Here is a 20,000-nt window from a genome sequence, read left to right as displayed (position 1 = left end):
ACAATCTCAGCCAATCCACACTCAGGTTTCATGGAATCAGCAGAAGGGTCAGCAGAATTTCATCAACATTTCACACACACACACACACACACACACACACACACACACACTTAAAGTTGTTTGAAACTGTGCTGTGGGTGTGAGTGGTGCAGATGCTGTGTGTGGACCGAAGGCTTCCCGTGGAGTGAGCAATGGCGCTCTTCTGAACCTGGACTGCTGGGAGAGGAGATTAGTGGAGCCCTCACAAGCCCCGCCCTCTCCCCTCCCCTCTCCTCTCGCCTGCTTCACCTCTCCTCTCCACTCTTCTCTTCTTCTGACCTGTCATCTCCCCTCCACCTGCTCCATCTATCCAGTCCTATTTTCTTCTCTCCTCGTAAGTCCTCTCCTTTCCTCTTCTCCTATCCTCTCTTCTCTTCTCCTCTCCTCCTCTCTTCCACCTCTCTTCTTGTCTGCTCCATCTCCTCTCCTCTTTTCATCTCTCCTCTCAAGTCCTCTCCCTTCCTCTCCTCTCTTCTTTTCTTCTCTCTTCTCTTCCTCTCCTCCACCCCTTTTCCTCTCCTCTCCTCCGTTCTGCTCTCTCTCCCCTGTGTCTGATATGGAGGGCCTTGGGCCTCTGCCACAGACAGACTCAGACTGCTTATCTCCCCCACGAGCTGGCAGCTGCCACTCAATCACACAGAGAGAGATGGAGGGAGGGTGGGAGAGATGAAGAGAGAGAGAGAGAGAGAGGATGGAGAGATGAGGGAAAGAGAGGAGAGGCAGAGATGGCAGAAGAGATAACTGGAGAAACAGAGAGGCTGAAAGGAAGAGAGGAGGATAGAAAGAGGAAGTAGAAATGGAGCAAGAGAGGGGAAGGGAGAGAGAGAGAGGAACAGACTGAAGAACAGAGAGAAAGCAGAAGGGAGAAAGAGAGGGAGGACAGGGAACAGACGGAGGGAGAGAGGGAGCGAAAGCATGCATCAGGGACAGACAGACGGAAGAAGAGAGAGAGAGAGAGAGGTAATGAGCAGGACATGGAAAAGGCTAAAGAGATTCTGAGGGGAAGAGTGGGAGAGAGGGAGTTAACAAGAGAGAGAGAGAGAGAGAGAGAGACAGAGAGAGACGGGGGATAGTAAAAGAGTGAGCGCAGATGTAGGAGCCTGAGAGTGCAGGAGCATGTCAGACTTTGAGTGGCCGTGCCTCTGAACACACACACACACACACACACTCACAGACGGATACACACCATGCACCCCATGCTGTGTGCGCGGGGTGCTTGTGGCAGTTCTCCCAACATGAAGGGTAAGCATTCGCTTTGCATTTCACATGCGCTGGTTGTGTCTTCATGGTCCATCTGCTGTGGACAATTGCTCCATATGGATGTGGATATGGTGTGTATGACTAGGCTTGCTGAACACCTCTCGTGTTGGATTACTCAGTGTTTGTACAGAGCGTTGTATCACACAAATATACCGACAAAGTGACTGAGCAGCTTGACAGCATCTGATGAGGGCTCTCCGTGTTTATGTGTGTGTATGCTGTGTGGTTTGTGTGTGTGTGTGTGTGTTTTGAAGAATATATAGAGTACACCGTATGTCACCAGTTTATATTTGAAGTCTTGTCTTTGCCTGTTGGATCTTTTCAGCTGTTGTTGTTTTGTCCTTGACATCTAGTGTGATGACATGTTTAACTTTTGTCTCAGGTCAAGGCAGACCGAACCAATCAATGACAGATCTGGATGGTCAGATGGTAGTTATTTTAGCAGTGTCTCTTGCTATTCTGCACAAGTTGTGGATGGATTGTCACTTTTACCGACTTGCTAACATCTCATCCTCCTCCCCACCCACCCCCCTCTTTTCTCTTTATTCTCCTCTCCTCTCCTCTTCTGTTCTTTCCTTTCTTCTCCTCTCTCCTGTCTTTCCTCATCTGTTCCACTCAACCTCTTCCCCTTCCCTCTCTTCTGCCTCACCTATTATCTCTTCTCTCTCTCTCTCTCTCTCTCCTCCCCTTCTCCTCCTCCTCCCCCTCTTCCTCCCCTCTTGCCCTCTCTCTGCCGATCCTCGCGTCTCTCCAGCTGCCTCCAGCTTTAGTTTCTGCCGTCCGGGCCTGGAGCACACCGTCTCAGCCGAGGAGCTCAACTACCAGCTGCCACGCAAGGCCGGCGGCAACCTCACCTGGCACGACGGCCGCGGACAGAAGAGTGCCGGCGGCAGGACCGTCAAACTGCTGCAGCAGCCGGGCACCGAGGCCCTTCAGGTATGTCAGTCTCACACACCGTTTTACACCACACACACAGACACACAGACACACACACACACACACACACACACATAAACACATAGACACACACACACACACACACACACACACAGACACAGGCCGACACAGACAGACACAAACAATTTGTCATACAGCTGCTCCTGCTGCTAGACGAACAGAGTATTTCTGTGATAACACTTTAAATATTGACGGTAATTTTGATACCACAGATGAATGAAGACCCAGTCAGGCAATGAAAAATCAGGAACAGAGCTATATTTACTCTGATGTGCATCAAGGGAGCAACAGCATGACTTTGCATAAAGATCCACCAGCTGCTCTAACTAGACGAGAAAATACTCAGGGTTTAGGTATCCTTCCAGGTTGACGGGGTATGGCACTGGTCATCCCATTTTACAGGAACCACACAGACCCTGATTAGTGCCAATCTGGCAATCTGGAGCAAATAGCTATACTGACGTAGGGGATTTTTCTCTTAAGACTCAATCAGGACGATGCAAGATCAGGATCCAGGCTTTATTCTTTTCAATGAGGGGCCAGTGGCCCTCAAGGGAGAGAAGTACATGTTTGTTTCACCCCATCATGGATTTCACCAGATTCTCAGTATTCTCTGACTTTTCTGACTATACAGAAAAAGTCTACCATATTTAAAGTTACACACAAAGAGAAGGAGTGACCTACTAGTATGAATATGCAAGGTAAAGGTGTGGTGTGTGGGGGATGTGGCCTTTTGGGTGACGTCAAGTCTGGCCAGCTTCTATTGTCTTTTAATTAAAAACTACCCCCTTTCCTGGGAAGTCCTTCAGAGGCCTGGACACATGCTGTTCTACAAACATTAACATTTCACACCTGGTGATAAGCAAAAGGCTATAGACAGGCAAAAGACAGGCTTTCATTGAATTCAAGGATAAACAAAGGATGCTTGCATAGGACAAGGACAGGAGAAATACAGTAGACTATAAAGCTTATTCACAATTCTTTCAAATCCCCCTTTTCTTGAACATCTAAACTTGCTAACATAAATTATGAATCAGCTTATTAACAACAGAGGACTTTTAGGGTGTGGAAGGAGGTTACAGATCATGGGAGAATAAAAATAACAACAGTAGAAAGACTGACATCATCTACCATAGAAACAGCTAAGAAAATGCAACCAAAGCCAGTTTCCATTCTTCTTGTGGTGCACAATGCAATAGAATAAAATCACAGGTGGGTTACTTCATGTGGTGCACAATGTTTAGAATGTGTATGTGTGTGTATGTGCGGCGCTTGGCTCTATTAATAGGGGGCGTTCCCCCACACCCTGTGTTCCTCTTCTTTTCTTCAATCTTTCCTTCTCCAGTTAAAGTATACCAACAAAAATAAAAATTCTCTAGTCTGAAGGTCAGGGTCGACTACCTGGAACCTTCGGATCCTTGCTGTTTTGGGGGGTTATTCTGCCCACAGCAGGTCCACTATTCTAAATTGATCCAATCTTTCTCGTGATGTTCTGACCAAGGTCCTTTTGTGGGATGGTACACAAGACTTCCAAATGCTGCTCTCCCAGGAACACTGTGCTGCTGGGGTCTTCAGGGGTGGTGTTGGATATCAGATCAAAGGACTGTCCCCCTTTCGATAAGCTGTGTCTTCCACCATCACACTTCTGTCCTATCCATCACACTTCTGTCCCATGAGAAGCCAGCGGGGGAAGTGAGACATGCGTCGTTAGGATGTCTCTGGGTCTGCGACTTCAGAGTCTGTAAACAGATCTTGAAAATACATGTAGTCTTGGAGCAAAAAGGTTTTAGCGGTCATTCCAGTAATAATAAGCAAAGGATCATTCAGTGGAGTTTAACATTTTTCAAAGATGACGTCAGCTGCAGTCAGGTCTGTCTTGACCTCTCAGTTATACTTCCAAACACGCAAACAAGACAGTACATGAACTTTGAGGCTTGTGATGCCTCAGAACAGAATTCCTAGTAATAATGTAAACATTTCTTATGACAGTGGTCCAAATCTATTAAACAGTGTTCTTGAGAGGTAGAGTTTCTTGAGGAGCCCAAGTACTCAACCTGTAACAGGCTATTTACACACATCACCATCACCATTGTTAAAAAAACCTTCGGATCGGTGGCACACCCTTGTCCATCAGATCCGTCTCCGAAACTGATAACAAAACAAATTACAGGAGGACGTCATTGTATGAAATAACATGGTATGGTTCTGTTTGTAGACATCAAATATCATCCGGTGATAGGTGGCTAGGAGCAAAGCTTGAAAATGTATGAAATAAATCATTACAAAACAAACAAACAAACAACATAAAAAATGAAACTTTAACCCATATGTTTTCTAATGAAATTAGAATATATATCAGCAGTTAAAGCAAGCAAACAGACCATCAGAAATTAAACCAATGAGAACAAGGAAAAAATAAAATAAAAATAAAATAGCGACACAGCCAGAAAAGGCTCAGATGGGGATTATATAAAAAATATCCTCCTGTTATCTTGGCACCTATAATGGAATTGGGAAATCTGTAACCATATCATCTGAGCAACAAGTATTCCTAGTCAGGACAAACTGAGAAGGAAATCAAATGAAATAAACCGTAATATAAAGAAATAAAGGTGCAACAGAATAACAAAAATAAAATTCAAAGTCAAAGAGAATCAAATCGAAGAAATATAAATGATATTTGTACTACCAGCATCTGTATAGCCTAGGTGCTTTAAAGCAACAAAAAAACTTACAGAGTCTATGCTCTTAGACCGGAGCATACAACAAAAAACAGTACATAACTTATTATCTTCAGCTTTAAGTGACTAGAGTAAAAATAAACTAAGTAATCATGAGTCAAACTTAGTATTACAGAGGGGAAAAGGAAGTGTGTAAAGGAACAGACAATAACACTAGATACATGCTCATTGCAAATGTTTACCATTGTGTTCCCCATATAAACCATAGAAATAAAATACAGTAAGATAAGGAAAGTAACAGTAATCTGGCCTTGCCCTGGTCAGAATGCCAGACATGAAAGGAAAGAAATAAAAATAAAATAAAACAACAACAACAAAAATAGAACAACAAAAATAACAACAACTGTCAGTCTTGATTGCATTAAACATTGGCTCACCATTAAATAAATCACCAGCCAACCTGGAAATCAATTTGTCTTATAAGCATATTATAAGAAATCAAAGAGTAAGAGACTTGCAATCATGTAGTATGGAAGACAAATGTACAAAAGCAAACAACAAAGCCACTCTGACATGGCAGAAATTCATAAAACAATATTCAAAACATTATAAAAACAGGACCGTGATTGTAGATCACCAAAGAAATTAAATCTGTGTTACATTTATAAAAAGTTCCCTTTGGTACAAAGCTATTCACACATGCTGGCCAGCACATACACTCACACATTCATTCATTCATTCATTCAGGGCCCATGTTGACAATAGCAGTGACAAGACAGACAAGACAAGACAAACTCATCATGTTTCAACACATAACACTGAACATAGAAAACTCCATCTTTGCAGATGGGGCAAATATTACTTGGATCCTGATCATCCATCATAAGTCTCCATAATTTAAAAGTTGCATTATCAATCCAATTTCAAACTAGTTGCACTTTTATCAATTTGAAGAACACAGTATCATACCAACTCCAATGTCTTTACTTTAAACGGTGGAAAACGTCATTCGACGCCCAACTATTAATATTATGCTTTCAGTTCATCATCTTTATAGGCTACTTCAATTTTTTGGTTTCATACATCTGTTATGACCAGCAACACTCTTATGCAATTTCATTTTCAGGTGAGAGATTCTTAGGTAAGCAGTCCCCCCAAATGTAGCCGTAAAGTGGGGAATGGCCAAGACCCCGGCTACCCTGAAAGCTTAATCCGATAAGCTCCAGATTGTGTCCATAGGACCGAATATGTTTCTGTCTAAAACATACATGGCTATTTCCAGAACTATTGTTCTAACGCCAGTCTCATAGAGACGAAAGTATTTTCAAAAATACTTACGGGCCATTTACAGGAACAAAACAAGCTAGTTACTAACGCCCAACAGAGCTCCCTGCTGGAGTGCGATAGTCTGACAAGGACTATTTAGGACAACTCCCTAATATCTCACCACCAGAAAATATCAATTACCTTACCTTAAGAGTGTGCCGTCAAACACGATGTTGAAGATCTCTCAGCAAAATTTGAATCTAATTTAAATCCAAAATTTTAATCTCACGGTTGGAACCTCCGTAACTGATAGTATATTTTTACTACCATATTTCTCTTAAGACTCAATCAGGACGATGCAAGATCAGGATCCAGGCTTTATTCTTTTCAATGAGGGGCCAGTGGCCCTCAAGGGAGAGAAGTACATGTTTGTTTCACCCCATCATGGATTTCACCAGATTCTCAGTATTCTCTGACTTTTCTGACTATACAGAAAAAGTCTACCATATTTAAAGTTACACACAAAGAGAAGGAGTGACCTACTAGTATGAATATGCAAGGTAAAGGCGTGGTGTGTGGGGGATGTGGCCTTTTGGGTGACGTCAAGTCTGGCCAGCTTCTATTGTCTTTTAATTAAAAACTACCCCCTTTCCTGGGAAGTCCTTCAGAGGCCTGGACACATGCTGTTCTACAAACATTAACATTTCACACCTGGTGATAGGCAAAAAGCTATAGACAGGCAAAATACAGGCTTTCATTGAATTCAAGGATAAACAAAGGATGCTTGCATAGGACAAGGACAGGAGAAATACAGTAGACTATAAAGCTTATTCACAATTCTTTCAGGATGCAACAATGCAGAACAATAAAACACTGCAAAAATATAATATTTATAAAGACATAGTCACACGTGGATATGCTCAGAGATTACACAAGAACAGAGTATAAAAGTATGAAATAAAAACAGTATGTGTCAGCAGTCAAAAGTCATATGTGCAAGAACACATAACAGAAATGTCAGAATATACCGGTACTACTTATGTATATAAAGAGTTATGATTCCAATACTCAGAGATTGGGTGATGCACATGTAAGTATGTACAGATATGAACGTGATATACATACACATATTTACTTATGCACTTTCATATCCAGTAAATAGTCAGTATGCAAGTGCATCAAAAACTCCCCATGCTAAAATATTGATAATACCCACATACATTTATATATAGTCAGCAAAAGTCTAGCTGCGCCTTTTGAAGCCAGTTTATGCTGTTTACAACGGTTACAACTGTTAAGTCATATTATTCATAATACGGACTCATTACACACGCAAAAGTGGTGTGTATGTGAGTTTGTGGCTACTCATGTTTGTGTGTTTGTGTGTGTGTGTGTGTGTGTGTGTGTGGGGGGGGGGGGGGGGGGGTTGGGGTTGTGTTTGTGTTTGGATGTGGTTGATTTTGTGGATTTTGTGTGATTTTGTGCAAACTTTTTTTATTCGACTTTAATTAATCACATCTCATGTGCACATTTATCCAAGGATAATCATCACATCGCTGATGTGTTTAAACTGTAGATGGGTAAGCAAGAGAAAAAAGAAAGAAAGCAAGAGAGAGAGAGAGAGAGAGAGAGAGAGAGAAAGAGGGCTGGAGAGAGAGAGAGATGTATAGGGTCATGTCTCCGACAGAATTGGTACACACAGATTTATGCGCATCTGTGTCCTTCCCTCTCTCTTCCCCATTCCTTCTCTTCCTCTCTCCCACTCTTTCTCTCTCCCACTCTTTCTCTCTCTCTCTCTCTCTACTATCTCTCTTTCTGTCACTGTCATCTCATCTCCCTCCATGGCCTGCAGCTTAGCGTCTAGCTTGCTTTTAACTCCTTCACTGACAGAGCGTTCCAGAAGTATTTATGTGTCAACACCAAAGGCTTACATCTTATTCAATTACTTTCTTATATGCACGGACTGCATGGGAATCTCTAATGGTGTTGTATCGTAACAGTATGATTTTACACACTCATATTACAAAAAGGTGTTCATAAAATTATATCACAGTGTCTTTGTTACATAATAATAATTGTTTTTACATAATGATAATTGTTCATTATAAAAATCATGTATAGGGATAATTACAAATAATTAAATGTTTAATATTGTCAAAGGTAAAATGGTATTTTGCAGACGTCTTTATCTAAGTTGATCTAAGGGATGGCAATTTTAGAGGAGTGAATCTGGGCCAACTGCTTTTCAGGCAGTGACTGTTCCAACACTAGTCCTAATGCTTTAATCCCTACTTTAGATATGAATAGAATATTAGTCAGACATGTTCAATGGAACCTTGATAAAGCCTGTTTGCCGAAACATCAGTCTTTAATAAATGTATTAACTTAAAGGGATCAGAGTGTGTGGCTACTCTGTGTTGAGTTGAATTTCTCCTGGCCAGCACTTTTACTTCGGTGGGCATTCCTCCTCCTTCTCCTCTCATAGACATGTCAATTGGCAATTGAGTCATTGTCACTGGATACATTGTATTTACCTTAATACGGTTCGAACCGGACTTGTAACCGGGGGGTTGCCGGTTCGAACCCCAACCAGTAGGAACGGCTAACCCCTCACTGCTCCCCGAGCGCCGCTGTTGTTGCAGGCAGCGCCGGGATTAGTGTGTGCTTCACCTCACTGTGTGTGTTCACTGTGTGCTGAGTGTGTTTCACTAATTCACGGATTGGGATAAATGCAGAGACCAAATTTCCCTCACAGGATCAAGAGTATATATACTTATACTTATACTTAATAGTTGCAATGTAGCAAATGCACTGTGATAATAAATTGTGCTTTTTTTAAAACAAGCTAGATTTGTTTTAGATTTTGCTGTTTTGAATTTTGTTTTATCAGCTTGTGTAGTTGTATGTGTTTTTAGGGTCATCATAGAAGGAACGAATGGCTAGTGCTTCGGCCAGAGTCTCTTCTGCTAAACGACTGCCTTTGTTCTTGTGTGTGTGTGTGTGTGTGTGTGTGTGTGCTTTGCTTTAACAACAGAGACAAACCAGTTGGGAAAATATAAATAAACATTGATGCTGAAACAGATCATAGTTTCATGAATGCACATTGGCACACACACACACACACACACACACGCATACGCACACACACACGCACACACCTCAGTGTCCATGTTAATTGATTTGCCATAATTTCAGACATCTTTCTTGTGATGTTTAGTCATAATCCTCTCCCTCTGAGGACACTATAGTTCAGACCTGACTACATCGATCCAGCATTTTAGAGCCTCTTTCTCGTCTTAATGAACTGCTCTGAAGGTGTTTCTACATGGAAGACTAATCACTGATATATAGGCTACTACGCTACTGATTCATAAGGGCTTGGATCAAATTGGTTCCTCCCTATTTCCCAGATGTAATTACTTACCTGTGCTTAGAACCTATTACCAGTGGACTCTAATCAGTTCAGTGGTTCATAATCTCTCCCACTCACACACGCACATGCACGCACACACACACAAACACACATACTCTCACACACTCTATTAAACAGGTAACTCAATTACAACCTGCACCAGCTCGATAATGAGAGAAAAAACAATTATATACACGGCCCTATAGCACTTATATGAAGCTATTTACCAGTCTTAATGCGACTTTATGTACAGCTGAGTCGAGGTGTTTTCTTCAGAGATCGACATAATCAAGTCCTAATGAAATTAGAAGTAGGCTAATAAGAGGGTTTATTGTAGTGTGTGTTCTATATGGTTTGGAAGTGAACTGCAAGAAAACAGTCCCATTCAGACAGAAAAGAAGCATTTATCATCTTGAATTGTACAGTGTGAACTGTGAAGTCCAATTTTTGTAAAGAAATTGGATTAGATATTAAAACAGGAAAACACATATTTTAGAATTGCTTTTTCCCTGCAATGTACATTACACTCTGATAAAATAAACAAGATAAATGTTTTGAGCACTATCTGTCTCAGATCTCAGGACCCCCTTTCAAGTAACTGGAGGTCAGAGTTTAGGCCATGTGTATGTGTTTAGGCTTTGTGTATATGTTTAGGCCATGTGTGTGCGTTTAGGCTTTGCGTATATGTTTAGGCTTTGTGTATATGTTTAGGCCATGTGTATGTGTTTAGGCCATGTGTATGTGTTTAGGCTTTGTGTATGTTTAGGCTATGTGTATATGTTTAGGCTTTGTGTATATGTTTAGGCCTTGTGTATATGTTTAGGCCATGTGTATATGTTTAGGCTTTGTATATATTATGTGTATAGGCTATGTGTATGCAGATATAGGGCTCTATCTTGCACTCCAGCGCAATTGACTTTGTATACTCGCACTTTTGTCTTTCCTATTTTGCAGTCAGCGCATATTGTAATTTTCCCTCCACAGCTACATGTGCGCCCACGGGGGCGTTTCAGCGAAAAGAGTTAAGTTGCGCTAAGGTTTTGACAAGCACCACAATTTTGCCTACCTTGTTGTAGCCCATCTGAAATAACTCCAAGCTTTGCTATGTTCCCTCCATCCGTTGTTTTCAAAAAACGTTTTATATCCATGATGGAAGTCTTGAAGTCCTTGAAGTCATGAGTTTGTGAATTAGCTTAAATCAGCTTATTATGTGCTGTTAATCAGCAACCATAGATAGTAAAAGAAAGCAGCAAGTAGCCTTGGCTACAATTTCTGTAGTTGCTGCGTCCATTCATTGTTATTCTCTCTCCTGCTCAAACAAAAGTTGTTTGCATTAAGTTGATGATAACGTGTTTACACTACTCTACTTTACATAAAATATTGTAAATATCCTACTGTCATGCAGTTAATGGGATACTGTGCAGAGTTGGAAAGATAGGTCAACTTGGAAAGTGTTTTTCGTTGTTGAGTTGCCTGATGGTAAGGTACAGCCGTAGCTTACACCTGCAGAAGTGCTTGCTTGGGTGCCTGTGTTGCGCAATGCACTTTGCTCCTGGCATCTATACGATGCAGTTCCCATTTCTCCAAACCATACATAATTACAAGGACAAATATTGCTACACGAGGGAAATCAGTGTGGTATCCGATGTGAAAAAATAGGTATAAATCTAGCGTACACATTTCCACGAATCACGGATGTGTTGATGACATAAATTAGGAAATATTAGAGGACTTAATGAGACGTGATGTTGAACTGCATGCCGATGCCATTTAGATAGATAGATAGATAGATAGATAGATAGATAGATACTTTATTGATCCCCAGGGGAAATTCAAGTTTTTAACCCAAATGCCCCAGCAGCAGCACGGGAGAGGAGAGCTTATCTGACAGATCTGCATTGTCTATAGTGAGGTAATGTTAGATTACATTGCAAAAATATCACCATGCATTCATAACCTCGTGATTCAGTAAGAGTGATCCCAAAACAACTTTTGTTAAGAGGAAAAATTAATAGCAAACTGTTCCCAACTGACTATAGCGCTGTGAACCGTTGCTGGCTGCGCCTGGCAAATCCGCCATCATAATAGCAATCCGCTATTGAACAAGCATGCCTGCTGTTAAAGGGAATGTGAGATGACGCTCTGATTGGTTTATTTCACGTTACGCCCAAACCACACCCATGAGTAATGTAGCTGCTACAGACCACCCCATTTTAGATTTGCGTCGGGCGCAACAGTCATTATCCCGCCGGTAAAATAGCAACAGCGCCCAAGATCCGCCCACAAAGCGATTTGCGTAAAGTCAATTGCGCTCGAGTGCAAGATAGAGCCCATAATGTCTGTGCCTTGCTTGTGGGGATGTTGAAGAAACTTGTTTTTGCCTCACGAGTGCAGCACATGCAGTCCTCTCTGGTTTGGAGCAGATGATGAGGTGACATGATTTGACAGCCATGCCCACCCACACCCCTTCTCTCCTCTTCCCTCCTGAAGTTTTGGAGGAGATTAGATGTTTAATTAAATAGACGAGTCTGAGGACTAGGGTGGGGGTGAGGGTGTGGTGGTGGTGGTGGTGGTGCAGACACATGCATGTGTAAGTAGCAGCGGTGGGGTTGGTTGGAGAAACTTGCCTACGTCTCAGGTCTCGTGTTGTGAGTCGGCTCTGCTGGATGGTGCCAGCGTAGCGCAGTGTAGCGTAGCGCAGCGTGCGGCACGTCCTCAAACAGCTGTCGGAAAAACGCCGGCTCTCAATTTGCATGTTTTAAATCTGAGGGCGCACCACACACTCTCCCCACACTCCAGCTTTTTATCTGAGCAGTCAGATGAAGTGAGAGAGGGAGAGAGAGAGAGAGAGGAGGATAGATGAGGGGGGGTAGATGAACTCTAGAAAGAGAAGGGGAAATTAGTGTTAGCTAGAGACAAAGCATGGAGAAAAAGAGAGGGGAAGTTGAGAAATGGAGAGAGAGAGAGAGGGGGGGGGGAAGGTAGGCAGAGAGAGGGAGAGCTATAGAGAAGAGTAACAGAGGGAGAGAGAGAGAAATGACGGGTTCAGAGGGAGAGAAGAAAGGGAGGGAAAAGAGATTGGAAGAGTGGGAGAGAATCAAACAAGTAAAAAAGGTAGACAGAAGTGAGAGAAAGAGAAAAATGGGGGGGCAGAGAGAGAGAGAGAAGACAGAAGAGAGAGAGAGAGAGAGAGAGAGAGATGTCAGAGACTGTCAGGGAGATAGCGCAAGAGCGAGCCAGCGATAAAAGAGATGTAGAGAGGGGAGGAAGAAGAAGCAGAGAAACAAGAGTGTGAGAGTGAGAAGGGGACCGGTTGGCGCGGGCCTCCGGGAGAGTGGACGTGCTCGGCCACGCACGCCCTGCGCCTCTGACTCCAGCTCCTGTTAGCATTCAGCAGGCGGCTCTCATTACGCCGACGGCCTGATTTGAATTGCAAAGGTTGGCTAGCCGAGGAGATTGGGCCCTGATTTGTTTAGTTTCCTCATTACAGCCCTGGGTTGGTGACCCCCCCCACCCACACACACACACACCATCACCCATCACCTCGACACCAGAAAGAGAAAAAAATTGTCCATTTCCAAAACAGAGAGATTAGAGATCCTAGGGACCTGCCCAGCTGTAGTCCAATTAAACTCTGCAACTCATTTTATTGTTTTGTTGTTTTATGAATACAAATGCAACAGCTAGTCCAACAGAACAGGTGTAGAAAGAGAGAGAGGGGGAAAGAGAGGAAGGGGGGGGGGTGGTTGTGTGGAAAGAGGGAAGGAAGGGAGGGGGTAAAAGAGGGGAAAAGAGGAAGAGAGTAATCGCGTCGCTCTCATTGAGGTTGAATGGAGACGAAATTCGCCCTAGTTGGGCGAAATGAAAGTGAATCGCCGAGGCAGACGAAACAAAGTTGGCCAAAGTTTAACTTTATTTAAATGAGGACCATTCGAGAACCAATCAGGTCCGCGTCTTTGTGTTTGGAGGCGGGAGTTACAAAAAAGTCTGACCAAGATGGCGGAGACTACCTGAGCTGTAACACAAACATTTGTATGTGATTAAAATGTTTCTACACGAACATTGGCACTTGTATCAACACGAATTGTGGTTTATATGCAACACGAACTTAGTCAGAGCACATACACCACTAAATAGACCACTATATATGTTAGTTTAAGCACTCGATCTTTTTAGCTAGCTGACAGGCGAAATGCTAGTATTTTAGGACATTGGATTGCATTGTAAACCTAGCTAGACAGCTAGGCTACATGCTGCAACACAGGTATGAAATATATTATGTATTATTGACCTTGTTGTTTCTATGAACATGAATTGTTGTTTATAGGCAACATAGTCTTAGTCGAGTCATAAAGACCCCTGGATATCTTCATGAAGTACTTTTGAATTAGCTGATTAGCCTAATTAGCTCGCTTGGCCACCACTGGCTAGACACTGCAGTCAAAAGGTTAGCGGTTTCGGCGTCACGCCCCCGGGGCGAAATTTCGCTGGCCGAAAATCACGAGGTGTTTCGCTGTGTGGAAACACACCGTAAGAGGGAGAATAAAGTACAGAAAGAGAGGCAGAGTTTGAAACTGCAAGAGGGAGAGGAGAGGAGAGGAGAGAAAGAAAGGGAGACAGAGAGAGTGTGCGAGGGAGGGGAAAAAAAACAGAGAAAGAAAAAATGGATTCCCAAAGGTTGTGTACCGTGTCCTGTCCTCTCTGCTCTCTTCATGTCATCCGTCCTGTCCTGACACACACACACTCTCACACACGCAGACACACACACACACGCGCACACACACACACACACACACACACACACACACACACACACACCACACTCCTCCTGACACATCACACTGTCCTGACACCTCACAGGGTCTGGGTGGACAGTGGGTCCAGTCCTGCTGCCCCACACAGGAGAGTCCCAGAGCCTGGTGCAGAGGGGCAAAATGGGACTCTTGTCTGTGCTCACAGAATCGGGTCTACCTGCACCACAGGCATCCACGCCAAATCTATACCTCACCCGTGCCAAGTCAGTCCGAATTCAAAAAAAAAATTAAATGACATGGATTAGCTTCAAAATGTAGCCTAATGTCTTCACCCAAACTACACTTTTCCACCAAAGTCTATGAATATGGTCTGTAGCTTTTACTTTTGTTGTATAATACAATTAACAGACAAACCATAATGTAGAGTAGCCTATGTAATCTAGCGTAGTCTAATCTCCTTGACGCATAGCATGGCTTCATTCATTACCACACGTAAACCATAGCAATAACAATAGCACATCAATTCACACATTCAACATGCTGTGTGGTGTAGCTCAATTTGAGGGGTCGTCATATGAATGTCATTGCGAATGATTAAAATGCAGAGGTGCATACAGAGAGTCAATAAAACAAAAAAATAACATAAAAAACATTGGGCAGGCAAGTGCCAGTTTTTTGTTTGGAGGAAGTAGCTGCACACTGCACCAATCGTAAGTTTTTCCTAAAGTTGTTCAGGTTCACCGTTGGGTCATTACTTATGGTAAAACCTTATCACTTATATTGGAGCTCCCTTGATAAAAATCACTCGTATTACTCACACATGCTTATCGTGACATTTTGACCACTAGATTAGCCTACTTGCTTTCTGCAAAACACAAACGAAGGAATTGCAACAGTGGGTCATGAAGATGCTTGCTAGATTCGGATACAGGCAGTTGTATAATCTATGGTTTTCTAGCCACTTTCTAGCTACTTTCGGGTAACGCGGAATGACAAGCTGCGCAGTTTTTAATGTCTTTACGCATGGTGGAGTGCTACAGCATGACGGTCATTCTTGAATTTTATGACAAAGAGGCCTAATTGGAGACGTTTGCGTGATGCGTTGTTATCACTGGTAACAACACTTGTTATATTACTAAATGCTTATTAAAATGCTCAAAACAGTGCTCCAAGAAGTGTGGGGACGGCGCTCCCCCGCGTCCAACGCCCACTACACCCCTGGTCAGGGGGTGAGATCTATGCCCAGTCCACTCAGTGGCAGCTCAGTGGCAGGGATGTGGGTCGTGGTTGGACTGGGGCAGTGTGAACGCTGCAGCAGTGAGGGCACTTGAAGGAGTGCGTAACTCAGTTTTGGTCCCCACTCTCCGGGGCCCTGCAGAGCGATTATAGCAGCATGATTCAATAACGCCACCAGGGAGGAGAGAAACAGGAAGGAGGGAGGAAGGAGGGAAGGAATGAAAAGTGGAAAGGACAAATGTGAGAGAGGGAGAGGAAAGGATGAGGCAGGCAGGTCGGAAAAGAAGGAAAGGATAGAGTTGCTAAGTGCATGAGAGTGGTGGGGGAGAAAGAAAGGTTGATACAGAGAAATAAAGAGAGGGACAGAAGGCGAGGGAGGCAGGGAGATGTATAGAGGAAAGCAGCGAAGAGTCATTGAGATGGAGTTATAGAGGAAGAGAGAGAGAGGAGGAGAGAGAGAGAGAGGGATGGAGAGGGGGAAGCGTAGAGAAGGAGAGGCTGACGTCAGTGTGTTCTGGTCCAGTGGCTCTGCTGCTCAGTAACAGCGTCTGTCCTGCCCCAGCCTGCTCCTGTGTTAATTGGCTGGCCGTTTCAAGGGCTGCAGCTGAAGGTGTGTGTGTGTGTGTGTGTGTGCATAAGTGTTTGCGTGTGTGTGTGTGTGTGTGTGTGTGTGTGTGTGTGTGTGTGTGTGTTTACAGGGGGCTTGCTGTTTGACATCCAAATTGTCAAAAATCCAAACTCATCTAGCAAGTGTGTTGATTTGTGTGTTTGTGCTTTTCCTGAATCAGCTCTTCAGGGAACAGCTAAGACTGACAAGGTCGCGTGCCACGGAGCGAGAGAGAAAGAGAGAGAGAGAGAGAAAGAGAGAGTAGGGATGGAGTAGGGAGAGAGAGAGGAGGAGGAGAGGGGAGAAAGCAGAGAGATGGAGGGATATGGATAGAAAGTGAGGAAGAAAGGGAGAGGAAGAAGATAAAAGAGCAAATAAGGGAGTCAGAGAACATGAGGGAAAAGAAAGGAGGAGGGAGAGAGAGAGGAGGGGGAAAGAGGAGAGAGAGAGAGAGAGAGAAATAGAGAGACACAGGGAGAGTTTGTGGCCAAGCTGAAGGTCAAAAAGCCATACCTGTCAACACTCCCGTTTTCCCCGGGTTTCTCCCGTATTTCAAGGTCATCTCCCAGCACCCTCCCGTTTTGTTATTTCTCCCGGAAAACTCCCGTAATTTGCATGGCCATCAAACTTCATTTTAAAATCATTGATCCATTCAGGTTGCCAGATTGTGTATGAAATACACCCTACACATACACAATCACTTAGTTTCAATTTCAACTGTTTTGTCATAGGCTAAAACCTGGCAACCCAAACCCCAAATAAGGAAGCGGGTGCCGACTGCGCAGCCTGAGTCTCGTCGTAAGCAAGGGGGCTAGTTGAACGGCCTACTCCAGAACTAGCTGTTGTGAAATTGTTGGGAATTTAATTGATTAACACATCACATAAACTGTTATTGACGAAAAAAAATCTCCCGTTTTTGGAAAGCTAAATGTTGACAGGTATGCAAAAAGCTGTGGTGGGAAGGAGGGAGCTGGGTAGCAAGTTTTCCTGAAGAAGAAGAAGAAGAGAGAAGGAAAAGAGGATAGAGGTCGAGACAAAGATAAAGAAGAATCTACTGGAGAACAACACGCACAACTCTGATCTCTACACACACACATTCTGTACACACACACACACACACACACACACACAACCCACAATCACAATCACAAACACACACACATACACACACCAAACAACTCTCTTTTCAGCACAGAAAGTAAAAGGAATACAACAGAGGGATAGAAAATGACAAGAGCATTTTTTAATCGTAGAAAATCACTTGCTCGGGCCCTCTGAGGAGGGAGAGCTGGAGGAGAGAGAGAGGGGGGAGAGATTAGGGAAGATGAGTGGCAGTGATAGAGCGAGTTCCACTCGTCCGTGTCTGAGGGACAGGGGTGATAAAAGCTGGAGTGCTTAACCCAGGATGACCCTTCCTGAGAGGGAGGCCGAGACCCGCCAGGACCAATCAGACGGCAGTACAAGGGGAACAGCAGAGGATGGTAGCCAATCGTAGGGGAGCACCAGGCTGGAGACAAGGAGTGGAAGAGATGGCCACAGGCATCAGGGTGAAGGGAGAGAAGGACACACACACACACACAAACACACACAGACACTAGCATTCACATTTTCATAAACACACAATCACACACACACTACACACACACCACACACACATGTTTACGTTCACATTCTCTGGCACATATTCACAAGTGCCCAGCATGCAAACACATAAACTCACTTGCAATTCTAATAGACTGTGAAGTCTGTGCAGTCACATACACACACACATACACACACACTCACACACGCACGCACACACACACACTCATGTGCACACGCACATGAATATGTCTCCCTCGCACACAAACTCACAGTCATCAGACTTTGACACTCACATACCCAGACTTATATTCTCCTCACATCTACATGTACACGTAAATACACACATATTCTCTTTCTCTACCTGTCAGACACACACACACACACATATTCTCTCTTTCTCTACCTGTCAGACACACACACACACACACAGACACACACATACACAGGTGGTGGTGCTTCGAGACTTGCCTCATGAATTATTGAATCAAACGGAAGCAGATTAGGATTCATTTGATATTCTTTTATGGCAGCACTAGCCTCCCCTTGAGTGAGTCTGTCTGGTGAATCAAACGCGCTCCCTGTGTCACCCGTATGGAAGTGGCCGCATCTGTGTGTGAATGCTAATGTCCAGGCCTGGGAACCAACGAATGCTGTCGCAGCAGAAATCTATTACCGTGGGCCGCTATGACGGACGAGAGAGGGATTTGTTTGGGAGGGTGGGCAAGACTGTGTATTTGTGTATGTGTGTGTGTGTTTGTCTGTCTATATGTGAGAGAGAGACACAGAGAGAGATGTGTGTGTTAGTGTGCATTTGTGTGTGTGTTTGTGTGCATTTGTGTGTGTGTTAGTGTGCATTTGTGTGCGTGTGTGTGTGTGTGTGTCTGCATTTGTGTGTATGTGTAATGTGTGTTTGGTCTGCATGATCTTACACCTGGCAGATCCACTCAGCGTGATAAGATGGGAAGAGCAGAGAAAAACAGGGATTTTGGGAGGGGTGAGAACCAAACCCGACCTGACATCTTTTCCTCACACATAGGCAGTGCTCGGAGTCATCTGAGGTGTGTGTGTGTGTGTGTGTGTGGACATATGGGGTCAGGATCCCTCATTATCACCTTCAAGAGGAAGACACACCACCTCCGCAGTCTGCTGCTCCTAAATCACAACAAGTGTGATGCAAACAGGCCCACACACACACACACACTTCATTCACTCACACACTTACTTACAAACCCAGAGATACACCATAATGACACACACATACACACACACACACACACACACACATATGCAGAATCACACACTAATACACGCATACCAAACTTCCTTTTCTGTGTCCCAATCCCTAGCTCTTTTGCCTCATCTAGCTACCTCTTCTCATGCTCTCAAACACATACACACACACACACACACACACACACACACACACAGACACACACACAAGCGCATAGACGTTTACACCATAACCACTCCCAAACCAGAAAATGGTTGGTGATGGTGCACCTGGTGTTTTAACCTAGATTCACCAGCCTCCTGACACACTGAAGCCCCACTCCACTTCTCACCTATCCATTCCCATCTCTGGTTATGGATACACACACCTTCCCCTCCCCTACTCACACACACACACATATACACACACACAGAGAGAGACACACACCCATCCCAACCCCCTGCAGATTATTAATGGCTGCGTGTCTGTGGCTGGACAGAAGTAGGTCTCTGGGGTTCAAGGGTGCCTGCAGGGCTGTGGCAGAGCTGCAGCTGAAGGAGCGATAGGGGCTGATGGATGGGCAGGAGAGCCAGCCTGAGACGTGGGGACAGGCCAGGAGAAGAGTGTGTGTGTGTCTGTGTGTCTGTGTGTGCGTGTGTGTGTGTGCGTGTGTGTGTGTGTGTATGTGTGTGTGTGTGCGTGTGTGTGTGTGTGTGTGTGTGTGGAGGGATGGGCAGGAGAGCCAGCCCTGAGACATGGGGACAAGGCAGGAAGGGAGGGTGCAGTGGAGGAGCTGGGGGCTGCTGGTGGGTGTTAGTGTTGGGACGACATGCAAAGAGGTAGCTAGAAGAGGAGAGTGTGTGTGTGCGTGTGCGTGCATTTGTGCGTGTGTGTGCGTGTGTGTGTGTGTGTGGAGGGATGCAGTTGGATGAAACAGAGGAAATGGGTGGGTGGACGCATATCCGTTGAGGAATAGATTGGTGGGGTTGTGTGT

The 20,000-nt window shown here is 44.1% G+C and overlaps 1 protein-coding gene across 1 annotated transcript in view; it reads left to right on the top strand.

The window, feature by feature from the left end:
- Positions 1–20,000, top strand: part of samd10b (sterile alpha motif domain containing 10b) — a 79,736-nt gene that overhangs the window by 33,439 nt on the left and 26,297 nt on the right. Inside the window, exon 2 of the mRNA XM_042097766.1 lies at positions 2,054–2,235. Within this exon, the coding sequence (XP_041953700.1) occupies positions 2,054–2,235 (182 nt within the window). The remainder of the gene's footprint in view (positions 1–2,053; positions 2,236–20,000) is intronic.

The sequence above is a fragment of the Alosa sapidissima genome, chromosome 7, assembly GCF_018492685.1.
Source record: "Alosa sapidissima isolate fAloSap1 chromosome 7, fAloSap1.pri, whole genome shotgun sequence".
In the NCBI taxonomy this organism is placed as follows: Eukaryota; Metazoa; Chordata; class Actinopteri; order Clupeiformes; family Clupeidae; genus Alosa; species Alosa sapidissima.
This window is presented reverse-complemented; position numbering and strand designations above follow the sequence as displayed.